This window comes from Pristiophorus japonicus, chromosome 16, assembly GCF_044704955.1.
Source record: "Pristiophorus japonicus isolate sPriJap1 chromosome 16, sPriJap1.hap1, whole genome shotgun sequence".
Lineage (NCBI taxonomy): Eukaryota > Metazoa > Chordata > Chondrichthyes > Pristiophoridae > Pristiophorus > Pristiophorus japonicus.
The window spans coordinates 51,166,049-51,182,250 of NC_091992.1; the positions used below are offsets into that span (position 1 = coordinate 51,166,049).

A 16,202-nucleotide genomic window follows, 5' to 3' on the forward strand; every position below is an offset into this window, starting at 1 on the left:
GCATTAAATTATTTAAAGTGTTTATGCCAAAAGTCTTCCCCCCCCCCCCCCCCCCCACCCTTTTCCCGGTGCCACTGCTAGTCCTGGCCGAAGGACCTCTGCTTCCCGATGCCAGTTGCCGCTGCTAGCCCTGGCTGAAGGGCTTCTTTCCCCTGTTGGTTGCTGTTCCTAACTTTGGCCGAAAGGCCTTCCCCCCTCCCCCCTTCTCTCTCTCTCTCCCCCTCTGCTACTGTTGTCCGGGCCGTGGAACTGCAACTGCTGCGCTGATTTTTTTTTGACCTGCGCCAATTTTTTTAACATTGAAAATAGGTGCAGGAGTAGGCCATTCAGCCCATCGAGCCTGCACCACCATTCAATAAGATCATGGCTGATCATTCACCTCGGTACCCCTTTCCCGCTTTCTCTCCATACCCCATGCCCAGAAGGTTTTTCCATAGTCACATTCGCCATCCTAAGAAAAATTGGAGCTAGCCAAACTTGCTTAAATGGCCAGAATTGGCGCAGGTGTGGCCCCAATGACGCAAAAAAAACCTTAAAAAATCGTAACTAACTGAGTTACACTGAGTTACACCTTCTTTGGGGAATTTTGGATATTTTAATTTAGGCCAAAAAAAGCGACATGCGCCAAACAAACGGTGCAGATAACTGGGGAAAATTGAGCCCAAAGACTTGCATTTATATAGCGCCTTTGATGACCACTGGACGTCTCAAAGGGCTTTACATCCAATGAAGTACTTTTTGGAGTGTAGTCACTGTTGTAACATGGGAAACGCGGCAGCAAACTCCCACCAACAGCAATCTGATGATGACCAGATGATCTGTTTTTGTATATTGATTGAGGGATATATATTAACCAGGACACTGGGGATAACTCCCCTACTCTTCTTTGAAATAGTGCTATGGGATCTTTTACGTCCACGTGAGAGAGCAGACAGGGCCTCGGTTTAACGTCTCATCTGAAAGACGGCACCTCCGACAATGCAACACTCCCTTAGTACTGCACTGGAGTGTCGGCCTAGATTTTTGTGCTCAAGTCTCTGGAGAGGGACTTGAACCCACAACCTTCTGACTCAGATGTGAATGTGCTACCCACTGAGCCACAGCTAACACTTTGAAAATCCCCTCACTTCTACAGTATGTGCCACTTTAATTGGCCATCTGATAGTAGCTGCTGTATGGTGTAACTGTACAGTGCAATCACTTGCTATGCTTTTGATTTGAAAGCTTGTGCGCTTCTGTCTGAAAGTGCATTCAGAAAAGGTGCTAGATGGCTCAGCAACTGTGGGCGTAGTACTAAGCCATACAAACCGGAAGGGTCTCAGGCTTGGTGCCTGATCTCTTTGAGATAGCTGATCTCATCAAGCTAGCAGTCTGTTTCAGCACTTTGGGTTAGGCCAAGGAAAATCCAGCTGAGTTTCTCATTCCTGATCGCTATCCAGTGCACACATGTGGACAGATTGGGCTCAGCTAGGATGCATACCATAGTCTTATAGTTTTTTTTTTTTTTTTTTTTAATTCATGTCCAATCGTTACAATTCTTTGTCAAACGCCAGAGGTCACCCTGCACCAGTCAAGGATCACTCTGCGCCAATGCTCTTAGCCAAAAGGCCTAGAGCCACTGCACCGTTCCTGGAAGTACTGCAATACCAGGTTCGTGCCATGGAGGTGGATGGGTCAGGTCCCCCACACACCTCCGTGGAGGTGGATGGGTCACCAATCCCACCCACCTCCTGTTTTACAAAAATGTAAGCATATACCTTCCTGACCAGGGAGAAACCACCCGGACGTCATGGTGGCTGGTCAGGTTAGTTATGCAGATCTTAGCCAAAAGGCCGAGAAGCGAATAGTTTGCTGACGATGTCTAAGCTCTCAAATAAAGAATGGCCACTTGGGTGAGGTAACGGCAGGCAGCCGACAGTGAAGCTGTGCCCCAGCAAGAATCGCCGCCTTCGGTCTGAGGGATGAAGGCTGGAATCTTCCTTTATACTAGTGAACAGTGGAAGCTAGAATTGTATGTGTATTTAGTTTAACAAACTGTTTAAAATCTATTTTCTTCTGTTCCAGAAAGTCGCCTTCAAGGATGCTAATGTTTGTCTCTTTGTCTTCGACTGCATTTACTTCAATGGGGTCAGCCTAATGAACAGGTCTGTTCATCTCCCATTGAAAATCTGCATGCATTTGAAATTCCTTGTGATCCTGGCTCTTAACTGACACAATGGTGCTTATTGTATAATTGAATTACTACTCCTCAGCTGGTTTTATATTGTGCTAGTGCCACTGGCTCCTGACTCCAACGCAGTCTGCAACAATACTAAACATAAATTGATCAGATAGTCAAAGGCCGGTGGCCAGAAAGACCCTTTTATTTAAAAAAAAATCGTGTCTCCCTGGTTGCCAGCCTTGGTAAAACTGGCACATTTATCCCCGGTTTTGCAACTGATTGTGTGAGACTTGGGTGTCTCAACCTTTTCCATAAGGCTTTTTAGAAATTTGGCTTCCTTTCTCTTAAAAAAAAATATATATATACGGGGCGACGGGGCTCAATGGCTTCCATCATTTCCACTTGTTTGGGGATGGGGGAAAATTGTAGATTTTTATGGAAGGATGACTGGCCCAATGGCCTCCTTTATTCGCACATCCTTGTGATTTATTTAAATATGCTTTTTATATCTTCACAGACCGATCAGTGAGCGAAAGCAATTCCTTCACGATAACATGGTTGAAATCCCCAATCGGATCATGTTTTCAGAGATGAAACACGTGGCTGTGAGTACAGTCATGTTTTAAGTGGGACCTTTCATAGATGCCTCTCAATGTTGCATGTAGTCACGACTGAAATGGTCTGGATTCTCTGCGTTCGGTTTTAAATTGGTGTTCAATGATCAAGGTGTAGCACCAATTCATTTGAAGCTTTTAAACAGGAAATTAGACTGATCCAACAGGGCACATACAGATATGGATATGGGCTTAGTGGTCAGACAGGAGGGAGAAGACCACAAGGTAGATTTGTACGAGTTAGCACTCAGCGTAGAGCTTTGCACGATGGGAGTGCATATTGGGAATTCTGGCAGGGCGCTCCGCATGTCCCAGAAGATTGCTCGTCCATAATGACGTCCTTTCCTGAATTCCCAATCTGCAACCTTGTCACGCAACTTCTGTGCCAGGAGCGCAAATTCATAAATTTGCTCTGTGGTCTTTGTGTGTCCTAGACATGGATCTCACTGATGGGCAGATTCAGTGCCCTTTCATCACTCTTTCCTATCTCATCTTCTTACATTACCACTATTTAGGTTTTCCTGATAATTTTGACACAACTCAGTCAGTGCCTTCTGCCAGGACTTCAGACATTGATCCAAATGAATTACAAACTTAGGAACATGGAATAGGCCATTTAGCCCCTGCTTGTTCTGACATTCACTGAGATGTGGCTGATCTATGACCTAACTCTGCCTTTGCCCCATATCGCTTAATACCTTTGGTTAACAAAACTTTCGACTGGTGCAGTGGATCAGAGTTTTTCTCTCTCAATGTACCACACCATTCTTGGGAGCAATTCTCCATCAACTCCTATGTTATCCCATGTGAACAGTTTCACTTTCAACAAAATTCAAATCAAGCAAATGTTTCAATTTATAGGTAGTAAGGAAAAATAACTCTAGTGATCGTCTCTGCAGCTAATCATAATTGATAAAATGGGTATAAATTTCATTGACTCTAAATGTATCCTGTATCCTGTTTTCGCAGAGGGCCTCTGATCTGGGAGAAATGATCAATCGGGTTATCAGACAGGGCCTGGAAGGACTGGTACTAAAAGACATTAAGGTGAGATATTCGCTCCACAGGTTGTTAGAATTTTCCTGTTTTCTGTAAATGGACGGAACTGATTGGATGAGTGTCTATCGGTGTACGGTGATCTCAAAATAATTGAGTTGTGCCTGTATCTGCATCGTCAATTGTGTGAGTGTTTTAAAAATATATATTACTTCTCTGGTTGTGGGTGTCACTGGCAAGGCGGGCATTTATTGCCCTTTGCTAGTTGTCCTTGTACAACTGAGTGTCTTGCGAGGCCACTTCAGACGGTGGTTAAGAGTCGACCACATAACTGTGGGACTGGAGTCACATGTAGCAAACTAGTTGGCTTTTTACGACAATTTGATTGCTTAGAATCATTGAGAACAGATGGAGACTATTCAGACCATCGTGTCTGTGCCAGCTCTTTGAAAGTTATCCAGTTCGTCCCACTCTCCTCTTTCCCCATAGCCCTACAAACTTTCCCCCTTTAAGTATTTATTCAATTCCTTTTTGGAAGTCATTATTGAATCCTCTTTCAGGCAGTGCAATCCAGATCATCATAACTCACTATGTATTTTTTAAAATATAATTGCCTCTACCTCTCTCTCTCCCCCCTCCTTTTAAGATGCTCCTTAAACCCTACCTCTTCCCATTTCACCAGTCTGTCTATGTCCTCCTAAAGTCTGTTGCTAACCTCCTTGCTTTACTCCTCACTTTACTACATTTCTGAATTCCCTGTCATCTGCAGACTTTGAAATTATGCCCTGTATATCAACGTCCAGGTCATTAATATATATCAAAAAGGGCAGTGGTCCTAATACCAACCCACGGGGGAACACGATTGCACACTTCCCTCCAGTCTGAAAATCAGCTGCTCATCACCACCCTCTGTTTTCTATCGCTTAGCCAGTTTCCTATCCAAGCAACTACTGCCCTTTCATCCGATGGGCTTCAATTTTGCTAACAGTGATACTTTATCAAACATCTTTTGAAAGTCTGTGAAACACAACATCAATCACACTACCCTCATCAGCCCTCTCCATTAATTCATCTCCGAACTCAATCAAGTTAGTGAAACATGATTTGCCTTCAACAAACTCGTGCTGACGTTCATTTATTAACCCATACTTTTCCAAATGCCAATTAATTTTGTTCTGGATTATTGTCTCTAAAAGTTGTCCCACTATCAACGTTGGGCTGACTGACCTGTAGTTGCCAGGCTTATCCATCTCCTGTTTTTTGAACATGGTGTAACATTTGCAATCCTCTGGCACTACTCCCATATCTAAGGAGGATTGAAAGATTGTGGCCAGAACCTGCACTATTTCCACTCTTGCTTCTCTCAGCAACCTAGGATGCATCCCATCCTGACTGGGTGACCTTTTTACTTTGAGCACTGGTTATGGGGACAATGAGAAAAATTATCATCATTTATTTTGTTTCTTCTTTCTTCCTTTCTTTCACACTCTAATTCATTGTGGTCATCTATCTTCCTGATTGCCATTCTTTATCTCTTTCTGTACAATTTTTGCACTGTGCCTGACTCTCACTGTCGCCCTTTCTGTAAGTCTTTCCTCTCTTCCCTATGCCTGTCTGTCATTGTATGTGTCTCTGTACAATTCTCAGGTGTTTCTTTAATGATGCAGTCAGTTTCTATTTTATTACCTTTGCTAAAGTCCAGTTAATGCAGCAAAGTGTCATCAGAACATAAGAAATTGGAGCCAGGAGTAGGCCACCTGGCCCTTCGAGCCTGCTCCACCATTTAATAAGACCATGGCTTATCTGATCATGGACTCAGCTCCACTTCCCTGCCTGCTCCCCATAACCCTTTATTCCCTTATCACTCAAAAATCTGTCTATCGCCACCTTAAATATATTCAATGACCCAGCGTCCACAGCTGTCTGGAGCAGAGAATTCCATAGATTTACAACCCTCTGAGAGAAGACATTCCTTCTCATCTTGGTTTTAAATGGGCGACCCTTATTCTAAGACTATGTCCCCTCGTTTTAGTTTCCCCTATGAATGGAAATATCCTCTCTCATCCACCTTGTCTAGCCCCCTCATTATCATATGTTTCGATAAGATCACCACTCATTCTGCTGAACTCCAATGAGTATAGGCTCAACCTATCTTCATAAGTCAACCTCCTCATCTCCAGAATCAACCTCGTGAACCTTCTCTGAACAGCCTCTAATGTAAGTATATCCTTCCTTAAATATGGAGACCAAAACTGTACGCAGTACTCCAGGTGTGGCCTCTCCAATACCCTGTACAGTTGTCGCAGGACTTCTGCTTTTATACTCTCTTCCCCTTGCAATAAAGGCCAACATTCCATTTGCCCTCCTGATTACTTGCTGTACCTGCATACTAACTTTTTGTGTTTCATGCACAAGGACCCCCAAGTCCCTCTGTACTGCAGTACTTTGCAATTTTTCTCCATTTAAATTATAATTTGCTTTTCTATTATTTCTGCCAAAGTGGATAACCTCACATTTTCCCACATTATACTCCATCTGCCAAATCTTTGCCCACTCCCTTAGCCTGTCTATATCCCTTTGCAGATTTTTTTGTGTCCCCCTCACAATTTTCTTTTCCACCCATCTTGTATCATCAGCAAACTTGGCTGCATGACACTCGGTCCCTTCATCCAAGTCATTAATATAGATTGTAAATAGTTGAGGCCCCAGCACCAATCCCTGCCGCACCCCGCTAGTTACTGTTTGCTAACCGAAAAATGACCCATTTATCCCTACTGTCTGTTTTCTGTTAGTTAGCCAATCCTCTATCCATGCTAATTTAGTATCCCCAACCCCGTAAACTTTTATCTTGTGCAGTAACCTTTTATGTGGCACATTATCGAATACCTTCTGGAAATCCAAATACACCACATCCACTGGTTCCCCCTTATCCACCCTGCTTGTTACATCTGCAAAGAACTCCAGCAAATTTGTCAAACATTATTTCCCTTTCATAAAACCATGCTGACTCTGCTTGACTGAATTATGCTTTTCCAAATGTCCCGCTACTGCTTCCTTAATAATGGACTCCAGCATTTTCCCAACGCCAGTTGTTGGGCTAACTGGTCTATAGTTTCCTGCTTTTTGTCTGCCTCCTTTTTTATTAAACAGGGGTGTTATATTTGTGGTTTTTCAATCCGCTGGGACTTCCCCAGAATCCAGGGAATTTTGGTAGATTACAACCAATGCACCCACTATCTCCACTTCTTTTAAGACCCTAGGATGTAAGCCATCAGATTCAGGGCTCTTGTCTGCCTTTATCCCATTAATTTACCGAGTACTACTTCTTTAGTGATAGTGATTGTATTAAGTTCCTCCCTCCCTATAGCCCCTTGATTATCCACTATTGTGATATTTTTAGTGTCTTCTACCGTGAAGACCGATACAAAATATTTGTTCAATGTCTCTGCCATTTCCCAACTGACTCGTACCACGAATGGGAGGGTACAGGCTATCATCATCATAGGTAGTCCCTCGGAATCGAGGAAGACTTGCTTCCACTCTAAAAATGAGTTCTTAGGTGACTGAACAGTCCAATACGAGAACTACAGTCCCTGTCACGGGTGGGCAGACAGTCGTTGAGGGAAAGGGTGGGTGGAACTGGTTTGCCGCACGCTCTTTCCGCTACCTGCACTTGGTTTCTGTATGCTCTCGGCGACGAGACTCGATGTGCTCAGCGTCCTCCCGGATGCTCTTCCTCCACTTAGGGCGGTCTTTGGCCAGGAACCCCCAGGTGTCGGTGGGGATGTTGCACTTTATCAAGGAGACTGTATGCAACGTGGTGAAACGTGTTCAAGTAAAGGAGAAATTGGAATGTTGCAGGGACCTATGGTTGATAGTTGGGCAGGTCTGGGTGTAGGCAGAGTCGAGGGCTTGGGAGCAGAGTAGGCAGTGTAAGGCCTGGTCGCATTTCAGGAAATGGGGTGTCTGGGAGCACACAGGGGATGGGGGTCCATTCAGAAGCAGACTGTAAACCGTTCACCTGTAATTTTAATGGCTGGAGCTGAATGCACACTTGCACCAATCTGGCATCTTCACAGACTGGAGTGAAACTGAACCAAACCAACCACTTGACTAGTGTTCTAGTGTTTTATTGGCTGCGGCTTTTGAATGGATCTCTTTTTAACCAGAGTGATTTAAAGTCTACAGGACCTTTGTATTTATCAGATTGTGGTTTGTGATGCATTTATTATTCATCATTGGGACATGGATTTTTTTTTTATTTGGAGGTTTTACAACATTGGAGGTTTTATTACAAATAGTGTACGATAGCACAGACAAAGATCCTTGATAGCTCATACCATAGTGTTGTCTGCAGCTGGTACCACTTCAATTTTTTAAAAAACTGCAAGAAATGACTTGCATTTCTATTGCACCTTAACATCCATTCTAGAAATTATCAAGGCTTTCAAAGATGTCTATAAATGTATACAGCCACTCGATATTTAACAGTTCTAGAAAAGCAAAGTGTTCTAGGAACTGCCAGTGGGCAAAGAGCTATGTGAGATCTAAGGTAATTTGATGGACACTAATGGGGAAGTGTGTGTATAATTTTACAACCCACAGAAACTTTACTCTTCACAAAAAGGCAAAAAATGTCACAAATGTAAATTTGTAATGAAATAATTTCCATGACTGTTGAAATCTAGTTGTGAAATCCCCAAATTTGTATTGCTCAAATTTGTATTGCTCAAAAGCTTACAATAACACTTAATCATGAATGGGAGTTTTGGGGACAAAAAATGAATTAATTCCTTTTTTTTTTCCTTTTTCCTTCTGCTACTTTTGATTTGCTCACATTTTGTACATTTTGAGGTAATTACATGTGTGACACTTTTTGGACACATGCTAACTATGTAGATATCACTACAAATAGACTTTAAACTTGCTGTCATCCACAAGAAATCCCACTCTCGAACATAAACATTCTGCTGCTGATGCCAGATCTTTTTTAAACAGTTGCTTCTTCCGATTCTTCTCTAAGCATCTTGCCTGAGCCCACTCTCCCTCCCCGCCCCCTCCCCCTCCCCATCAAGGAGTTGTAAAGACTGGTGGCCGACGATATTTATATTTTACTGGGTCTCTCTCAAGCAGCTTAACGGCAGCACTCTCCCCTCTGAGTCACAAAACTGTGGGTTCAAGCCCCATTCTAGGGATTTGAGCACAAAATCTAGGCTGACACTCCAGTGCAGTACTGAGGGAGTGCTGCACTGTCGGAGGTGCCGTCTTTTGATTGTGACATTACACTGAAGTCCTGTCTGCCCTCTCTGGTGGACGTATAAGATTCCGTGCTATTTGAAAGAGGAGCAGGGGCGAGGTGTCCTGGCAAATATTCAACCAACATCACTAAAACAGATTATCTGGTCATTATCACATTGCTGTTTGTGGGAGTTTACTGTGCATTGGCTGCTGCATATTCTACATTATAACAGTGATTACACTCCAAAAGTAATTCATTGGCTGTAAAGCGCTTTGGGACGTCCTGAGGTCGTGAAAGGTGCTCTATAAATGCAATACTTTTTTAAAGTTCTGTGTCAGGAAACCCCAAGTGTGAATGGAGTGAGGACTCCACTATCCCAGTTGAGCGGCCATTTGTTGCAGCGTTGTAGTTACAGGGCCTTAACTTGCAGATATATTTTCATATTCGAGAGGTTTTGAACTAAATTGATGTAACAAAGTTAGTTTTAAAAATGTGTTTGCTTTCTTGCAGCTATCCTACATAAATGTTCTGACAATTACTGAGCTTGTTTTCTGTCTGTAGAGTCTGTATGAACCCGGCAAACGTCATTGGCTGAAAGTAAAGAAGGACTATCTCAATGAAGGCGCAATGGCTGATACTGCGGACCTCGTTGTGCTGGGAGCGTTCTACGGGCAAGGGAATAAAGGTAACAGTGGCACTTTACAGCTATTTACACTGGCGTGCTGCTTTACGGATATCTGCTCTAGATCTGTAAGCTGTATGGTTAGATTGTCTACATTGCTGCCTTCCAGAACCAACCAAAACCACTTTCTACTAAAGGCCTTCTATATGAAGTTGTATATCCGAGGGCGCTGCATTGAGAAGCTTAGTGTGTAGTCTTTTGGAACGAACAGTAGAAGTAAAAATAAAATTAAGATTAATAATTTGTCATACTTTCCATAGGATAAATGCCAAACATTTATTTAGTGTCAGATTTGCAGTTTTTCACTTATTATTCATGTTATTTTGTAACCCAGTGAGTTTGAGACAATCTGATGTCTCCCTCGTACTGGACCCCACCACAATCGGTACTTTTTTTTCCAGCTGTCCTGATTTACTTGTTTTTCCTTCCCCCAAAATCCCCACCCCATCTTCCCCAAAACCATGTGCTGACTCGCTCTAGGGTCAAATGACTGTTCTCGGGTGCTTTACTCAAGTGGTCATTATCATGTGATACTAGACATGAATGCTGGCAGGTTATTCAATTCTGGGGGTTATCACCGACAACGCAATACTGTCACAAATGCACGCAGCACTTTCTGGCAGGAGTCACTCAGTCACTCAGTCAGTAGTAATCCCGAGTGGCTGATTTTATATATTTTTTCCCCCTTCCCTGATTCAGCTGGAGCCAATTTTAACGTCACCACAGCTGCCTGGTCAAAATCAGCATACTCAGCAGAGGCCAGGACTCAGACTTGGGACTTTCCTGGTCTTGAAGGCTGAGTAGCACAGCATGGCGTGTTCATTTAACCAATGATTGCGGGAACCACACCATTCTAGTTAATGCGGACAAAATAATAGCTTAGTAGTCTTTGTCACAAGTTCTGTTCAAGTGGTAATGGATCTTGAAATTGGCCAGCCACCTCTAGGAGCCTCACAGAGGTGATGGGGATTTTTCTGCTTTTCCCCTTGCCTGCCACGCTGTTCAGTGTTCCCACCAGGCCTGTAAAAGCTCTCTGCTTGGGTATATGGGTAACTGCGGCTCTGTGGAGTTGATGGGTTCCTTGGTCTGGTTTCAGGTGGGATGATGTCCATTTTCTTAATGGGCTGCTATGATCCCAATTCTTCACAATGGTGCACAGTGACCAAGTGTGGAGGTGGCCATGACGATGCAACATTGGCACGATTACAGAATGAACTGGATATGGTGAAAATAAGCAAGGTAATGCAACATTTCCAATTGCTCACTGTTCTTTTCATGTGTGTTTTAGAATTATTTAAGCTTTTATAAAATACGAAAATGAAATTGGTTCTTGGTATATGTTTAAATAAATGTTATTTTTGTGTAGGATCCAGGCAAAGTGCCAGGTTGGCTAAATGTCAGTAAGAACTACACACCTGACTTTATCGTCCGAGATCCAAAGGTAGGGTTGCAAACTGTTTCTACATTGTGTATCACCATTGAGTCCCCTCACATGAATGAGGTCCTTCAGTGTTGGATGAGACACCCCGGTGTCTTTCAGTCATTTGGCACATCCAAGTGGCGGCCATGTTTTTTTGATTTGACTTATTCCTGCATGAAGATGTTCCCTGTCCTCTGATTCAGGAGAATTTTGTATGGCAATTTGGTTAAAGTATTATTTGTCAAAGTCCCCCTCTTGCATGTCCGCGCTCTCTCAAAAGACGTTCATATATCTTATTGTAATGTTTAATGCACACAGCAGTCACTGCTTTCTCTTTCTCTCTTTTTCAGAAAGCACCAGTGTGGGAAATCACTGGAGCAGAATTCTCTAAATCGGAGGCCCACTCTGCAGACGGCATCTCAATACGGTTCCCGCGGTGTACGCGCATCCGTGATGACAAAGACTGGCAAACCGCAACCAATCTTCCTCAGCTCAAGGTAAATGACATAGCAGATTGTGCCGCATTGCGCTCATGTGATTTAGAAAGGAGCTGGGGGGGGGTTGATGTGTATATCGATCAACTAGCAGAACTTTCTAGAACATTTCAGGTATATTCGTGCTGGGCATCCAGGGTCCCAAAACATGAAAAGAAAATCTAACATCCAAAGAATGGATTGTGGCATATTCAATCTACTCCTCTGCATCCATTCTCGCAGAGGGTGGTGGGGGGGAAACGCTGGCCCAGTGTGCGGTGGGAGAGGGGACATGCTGGCCCAATGTGCGGTGGGGGAGGAGACGAGCTGGCCCAGTGTGCGGAGTGGGGTGGGGGTTGAGCTGGCCCTTTGTATGGTGGTGGTGGGGGGGGGCAGCTGTCCTGGGGTGAGGGGACATGCTGGCCCAATGTGCGGTGGGGGAGGGTTTTTATGATCCTCCTTCGCTTTCACAACCTGTTTTTGCAGGAACTGTACAGGGTTTCTAAAGAGAAGACTGATATGGATATTGTGGCAGCTTCTGGGAAAGGTGACGATGAATGGCCCTCTGGTGGATCTGGGAACACTGAAGTGGCATCAAAACTGACACCACGTGGTTCAAAAGCACCTTCAAAATCACCTGGGAAGAAAAGTAAGAGCCAAGAAGGTGAGAAAATATCTGCTTGTTCAGCAATTTAATTTTCTGGGGATTGATGATCTCGTGGTTTAGGATACTGTCAGCTGTGGGACAGGTGTTTGGATGCAGTCTAGACTGAAGCTCTTTTCTTGCCTTTGTGAAACAGGCCTGGTAATCTCAGTCTACTTCCTGTTGGGTAGGGGCCTCCAGCATCAAATGGCATCGTCCAGCACTGGTTTGCCACCTCACTCTGAGCACCCACAGGGATAGGCGACAGTACATCGGGAGTGGTGGTAGGGACAGGACAAACTCTGATTTTGAGTTGAGGCACCTTTTTAGGCAGCGTGAGGGATTTATCCTGTATCAGATCCAACCTGTGACAAAACAAAGGGAACTCAAATCAACTTTTATGCATGCAAAAAGTTTGAGGTATTCATAAAATACAAAGATGCAAAATGAAATATAGGTGCATTCCCTGGTGGTGCCTGCATCTGCAGAGAGCTTGCAATCAGCTGAATTATGTGTAATTGATCAGATATCAGTGGACAAGATAAGTAATCGAGTGCCAGCATTGGTGTTTTGTTGCTGAAAGTGAAGCTGTAATCATGTGACCACCTCGGCTAATTATTTTCAATGTGGGTCCCATCTGTAATATGGTCAGTGCAATCTGGGAGGCTGAAACAGTAACTAGAAATGTGAGGGGCTGGTTAGAAATAAAGTAAATGAAAGAAAAAACTGATTACAAGGCTTCTGACTAGTTTTGTAAAATATATTGTTTGTTAACAGGGAAACTAACGCTTCTGTTTTAAACTATTTTAGCTAACAGTACCTCCAAAAAATCACCAGGTGAAATTTCAGATTCATCGGCAGGAAAAGGGATGAAGAGGAAATTGCCTGCAGTAGAACAGAATGGAAAGAAGGTGACACCCATTTCTGTTTCTTCAAAAGTAAAGTTTGCTCCTGTACATTGTGTTTGTGACAGAATTTTACAGACTGTACATTGGTGCTTAGAGGGGGCAGGGGTTGGTGCCTGTGATTCCACACTGTAACGTACCAATCCTCCCTGTACTGTCATGCAGAAGGATTGATGGGAGACCATGTGCTTTTCTATGGAGCGAAAGGCTGCAGTCTTTCTTGAGCTGCTCTTGCTCCTTCGAGCAGCCAGCTTCAAATGAGTGCTGATAGGGACTTGAGAATTTTTCATCCCATCCCTTTCATCAAGTGTGGCCCAGGGAGACTCATAGAAACATAGAAAATGCATGCAGGAGTAGGCCATTCGGCCCTTCGAGCCTGCACCACCATTCAATATGATCATGGTTGATCATGCAACTTCAGTACCCCATTCCTGCTTTCTCTCCATATCCCTTGATCCCTTTAGCCATAAGGGCCACATCTTTTGAATATATCTAACAAACTGGCCTCAACAACTTTCTGTGGTAGAGAATTCCACAGGTTCACAATTCTCTGAGTGACGAAGTTTCTCCTCATCTCGGTCCTAAATGGCTTACCTCTTATCCTTAGACTGTGACCCCTGGTTCTGGACTTCCCCCAACATCGGGAACCTTCTTTCTGCATCCCGTCAGAATTTTATGTTTCTATGAGATCCCCTCTCATTCTTCTAAATTCCAGTGAATATAAGCCTAGCCGATCCAGTCTTTCTTTATATGTCAGTCCTGCCATCCCAGGAATCAGTCTGGTGAACCTTCGCTGCACTCCCTCAATAGCAAGAATGTCCTTCTTCAGGTTAGGAGACCAAAACTGTACACAATATTCAAGGTGTGACCTCAACAAGGCCCTGTATAACTGCAGCAAGACCTCCCTGCTCTTATACTCAAATCCCCTCACAACGAAGGCCAACATGCCATTTGCCTCCTTCACTGCCTGCTTGTACCTGCATGCCAACTTTCAGTGACTGATGTACCATGACACCCAGGTCTCGATGCACCTCCTCTTTTCCTAATCTGTCACCATTCAGATAATATTCTGCCTCCCTGTTCTTGCCACCAAAGTGGATAACCTCACATTTATCCACATTATACTGCATTTGCCCACTCACCTAACCTGTCCAAGTCAGCCTGCAGCCTCTTGGCATCCTCCTCTCAGCTCACACTGCCACCCAGCTTAGTGTCATCTGCAAACTTGGCGATATTACATTCAATTTCTTCGTCCAAATCATTAATGTATACTGTAAATAGCTGAGGGCCCAGCACAGAACCTTGCCGGACCCCACTCGTCACTGCCTGCCATTCTGAAAAGTACCCGTTTATTCCTACTCTTTGCTTCCTGTCTGCCAACCAGTTCTCTATCCACGTCAATACATTACCCCCAATATCATGTGCTTTAATTTTGCATACTAATTTCATGTGGGACCTTGTCAAAAGGCTTTTGAAAGTCCAAATACACCACTGGTTCTCCCTTGTCTATTCTACTAGTTATATCCTCAAAAAATTCTAGAAGATTTGTCAAGTATGATTTCCCTTTCATAAATCCATGCTGACTTGGACCGATCCTGTCACTGCTTTCCAAATGGGGAAGGAAGGAAAATCAGCTTTAAATGGAAGACTCCATTCAATGCCATAAAATGACGCATATTCAAACATGTGCCTTTTAGGACTGGTTTGTACTGCAATTAGACAGAATTAAAAATTTCAAACAGCACAAATGAGAGACCTCCTAGTACAATAGCGATGATAATGGTGTAGTGCTCACCAGTTGAATGGCGCCAGTACAATGCTTGTTTGTTTTAGCAAATTAGGCTACATATATCTACGGGTAAAACATAATCATTGCACCATTTTTTTCCTCTCCAAGTGTAATCCCTTTGATCCAGTTGTTTACAGTGTGCATTTTAAGATATCCCTCGATGACTCAGTGAGGTTATCCAGTGAGTAACTGAGCTCTGCATACTGCCACTGTCCCAGGTTTTTGCTTCAATCTCTACAGAGTTAGTTCATCTCTCCTGCCGTAGCTGTAGGAGCACTATGATTGGTCTTGGTGTCTCTGTGTTTGGGGAGGGGTGGGCAGTTGGTCAGAGTTCCCACTCCCAACCATAACCCCACACGTGTGGGACTTGGGTGAGGAGAGGATCTGGCTTGGCCGAGATGCCAACACCACATTCTATACCCAAACGTGTGCCAAGACTCGCACTTGGGCAAGATATTGGAGGGTGCCTGGTGCCTATGAAACTATGTCAGCAATGAGTCCATGCATCCACAAGAGGAGGACGAGGAGAAAATTGGAAGTAAAAATAACATAATGCTGTCTTTGAGTGCATTTTGAGCTTGCTTCCTACATTACAACAGTGACTACACTTCAAAAGTACTTCATTGGCTGTAAAGCGCTTTGAGACATCCTGGGAATGTGAACGTTTTTCTTTTTTTTTCTATTTTTCTTCCTTCTTCCTTCTTCCTTCTTCCTTCCTGTTGAGGCCTTTTTGTTGGCAGATGTTTTTTAGATTGTGAAACCGAAATTGAAAAGAGTGAAATACAGTAAGACAAAGGAGAGCTGAAAGTTGTATTTTAAGTGATGCCAAGCCTGGATTTTAACAACATAAAGATTGTTGGAAGGAGGACAGAGTAAAAATTTCGCTCAGTTTTAAGGTCCTGAGAGAAAATTAGGTTGAGTAGCAGATAGTGTGATGGATCTTAATTTCACTTCAGTAAGTAGTAAAGTGTTTTCATAGAATCATAGAATGGTTACAGCACGGAAGGAGGCCATTCAGCCCGTGGAGCCTATGACTGCTCTCTGCAAGAGCACTTCAGCGAGCCCCACTCCCCCCTTGCCCTTTCCCTGTAGCTCTGCAAGATGGTGTTTTGGAAGAGAAACAAGAGGGAAGATTTAAAGGAGGCACTGAACACAAGTAGTACAGTATTGATAAGGTATTGAAAAGTAAGATTTTAAGTTAATCTGCCTGCTTCTGGTAAAAGGAAACCACACCTTATTCTTCAGCCCTGTGCAAGAGTGTCCATCTCTCCCGACAGCCT

General features: G+C 43.7%; 1 protein-coding gene and 1 pseudogene across 5 annotated transcripts in view; one reads left to right on the top strand and one right to left on the bottom strand.

Moving 5' to 3' along the window:
- Positions 1-16,202, top strand: part of lig3 (ligase III, DNA, ATP-dependent) — a 67,826-nt gene that overhangs the window by 42,568 nt on the left and 9,056 nt on the right. For all 5 annotated transcript variants that reach the window (XM_070857296.1, XM_070857292.1, XM_070857295.1 and 2 more), the window contains exons 11-19: positions 2,065-2,144; positions 2,679-2,766; positions 3,745-3,822; positions 9,572-9,695; positions 10,789-10,931; positions 11,059-11,133; positions 11,463-11,609; positions 12,072-12,249; positions 13,039-13,139. In XM_070857296.1, the coding sequence (XP_070713397.1) occupies positions 2,065-2,144; positions 2,679-2,766; positions 3,745-3,822; positions 9,572-9,695; positions 10,789-10,931; positions 11,059-11,133; positions 11,463-11,609; positions 12,072-12,249; positions 13,039-13,139 (1,014 nt within the window). The remainder of the gene's footprint in view (positions 1-2,064; positions 2,145-2,678; positions 2,767-3,744; positions 3,823-9,571; positions 9,696-10,788; positions 10,932-11,058; positions 11,134-11,462; positions 11,610-12,071; positions 12,250-13,038; positions 13,140-16,202) is intronic.
- On the bottom strand, positions 1,614-1,844 carry LOC139227324 (U2 spliceosomal RNA; annotated as a pseudogene).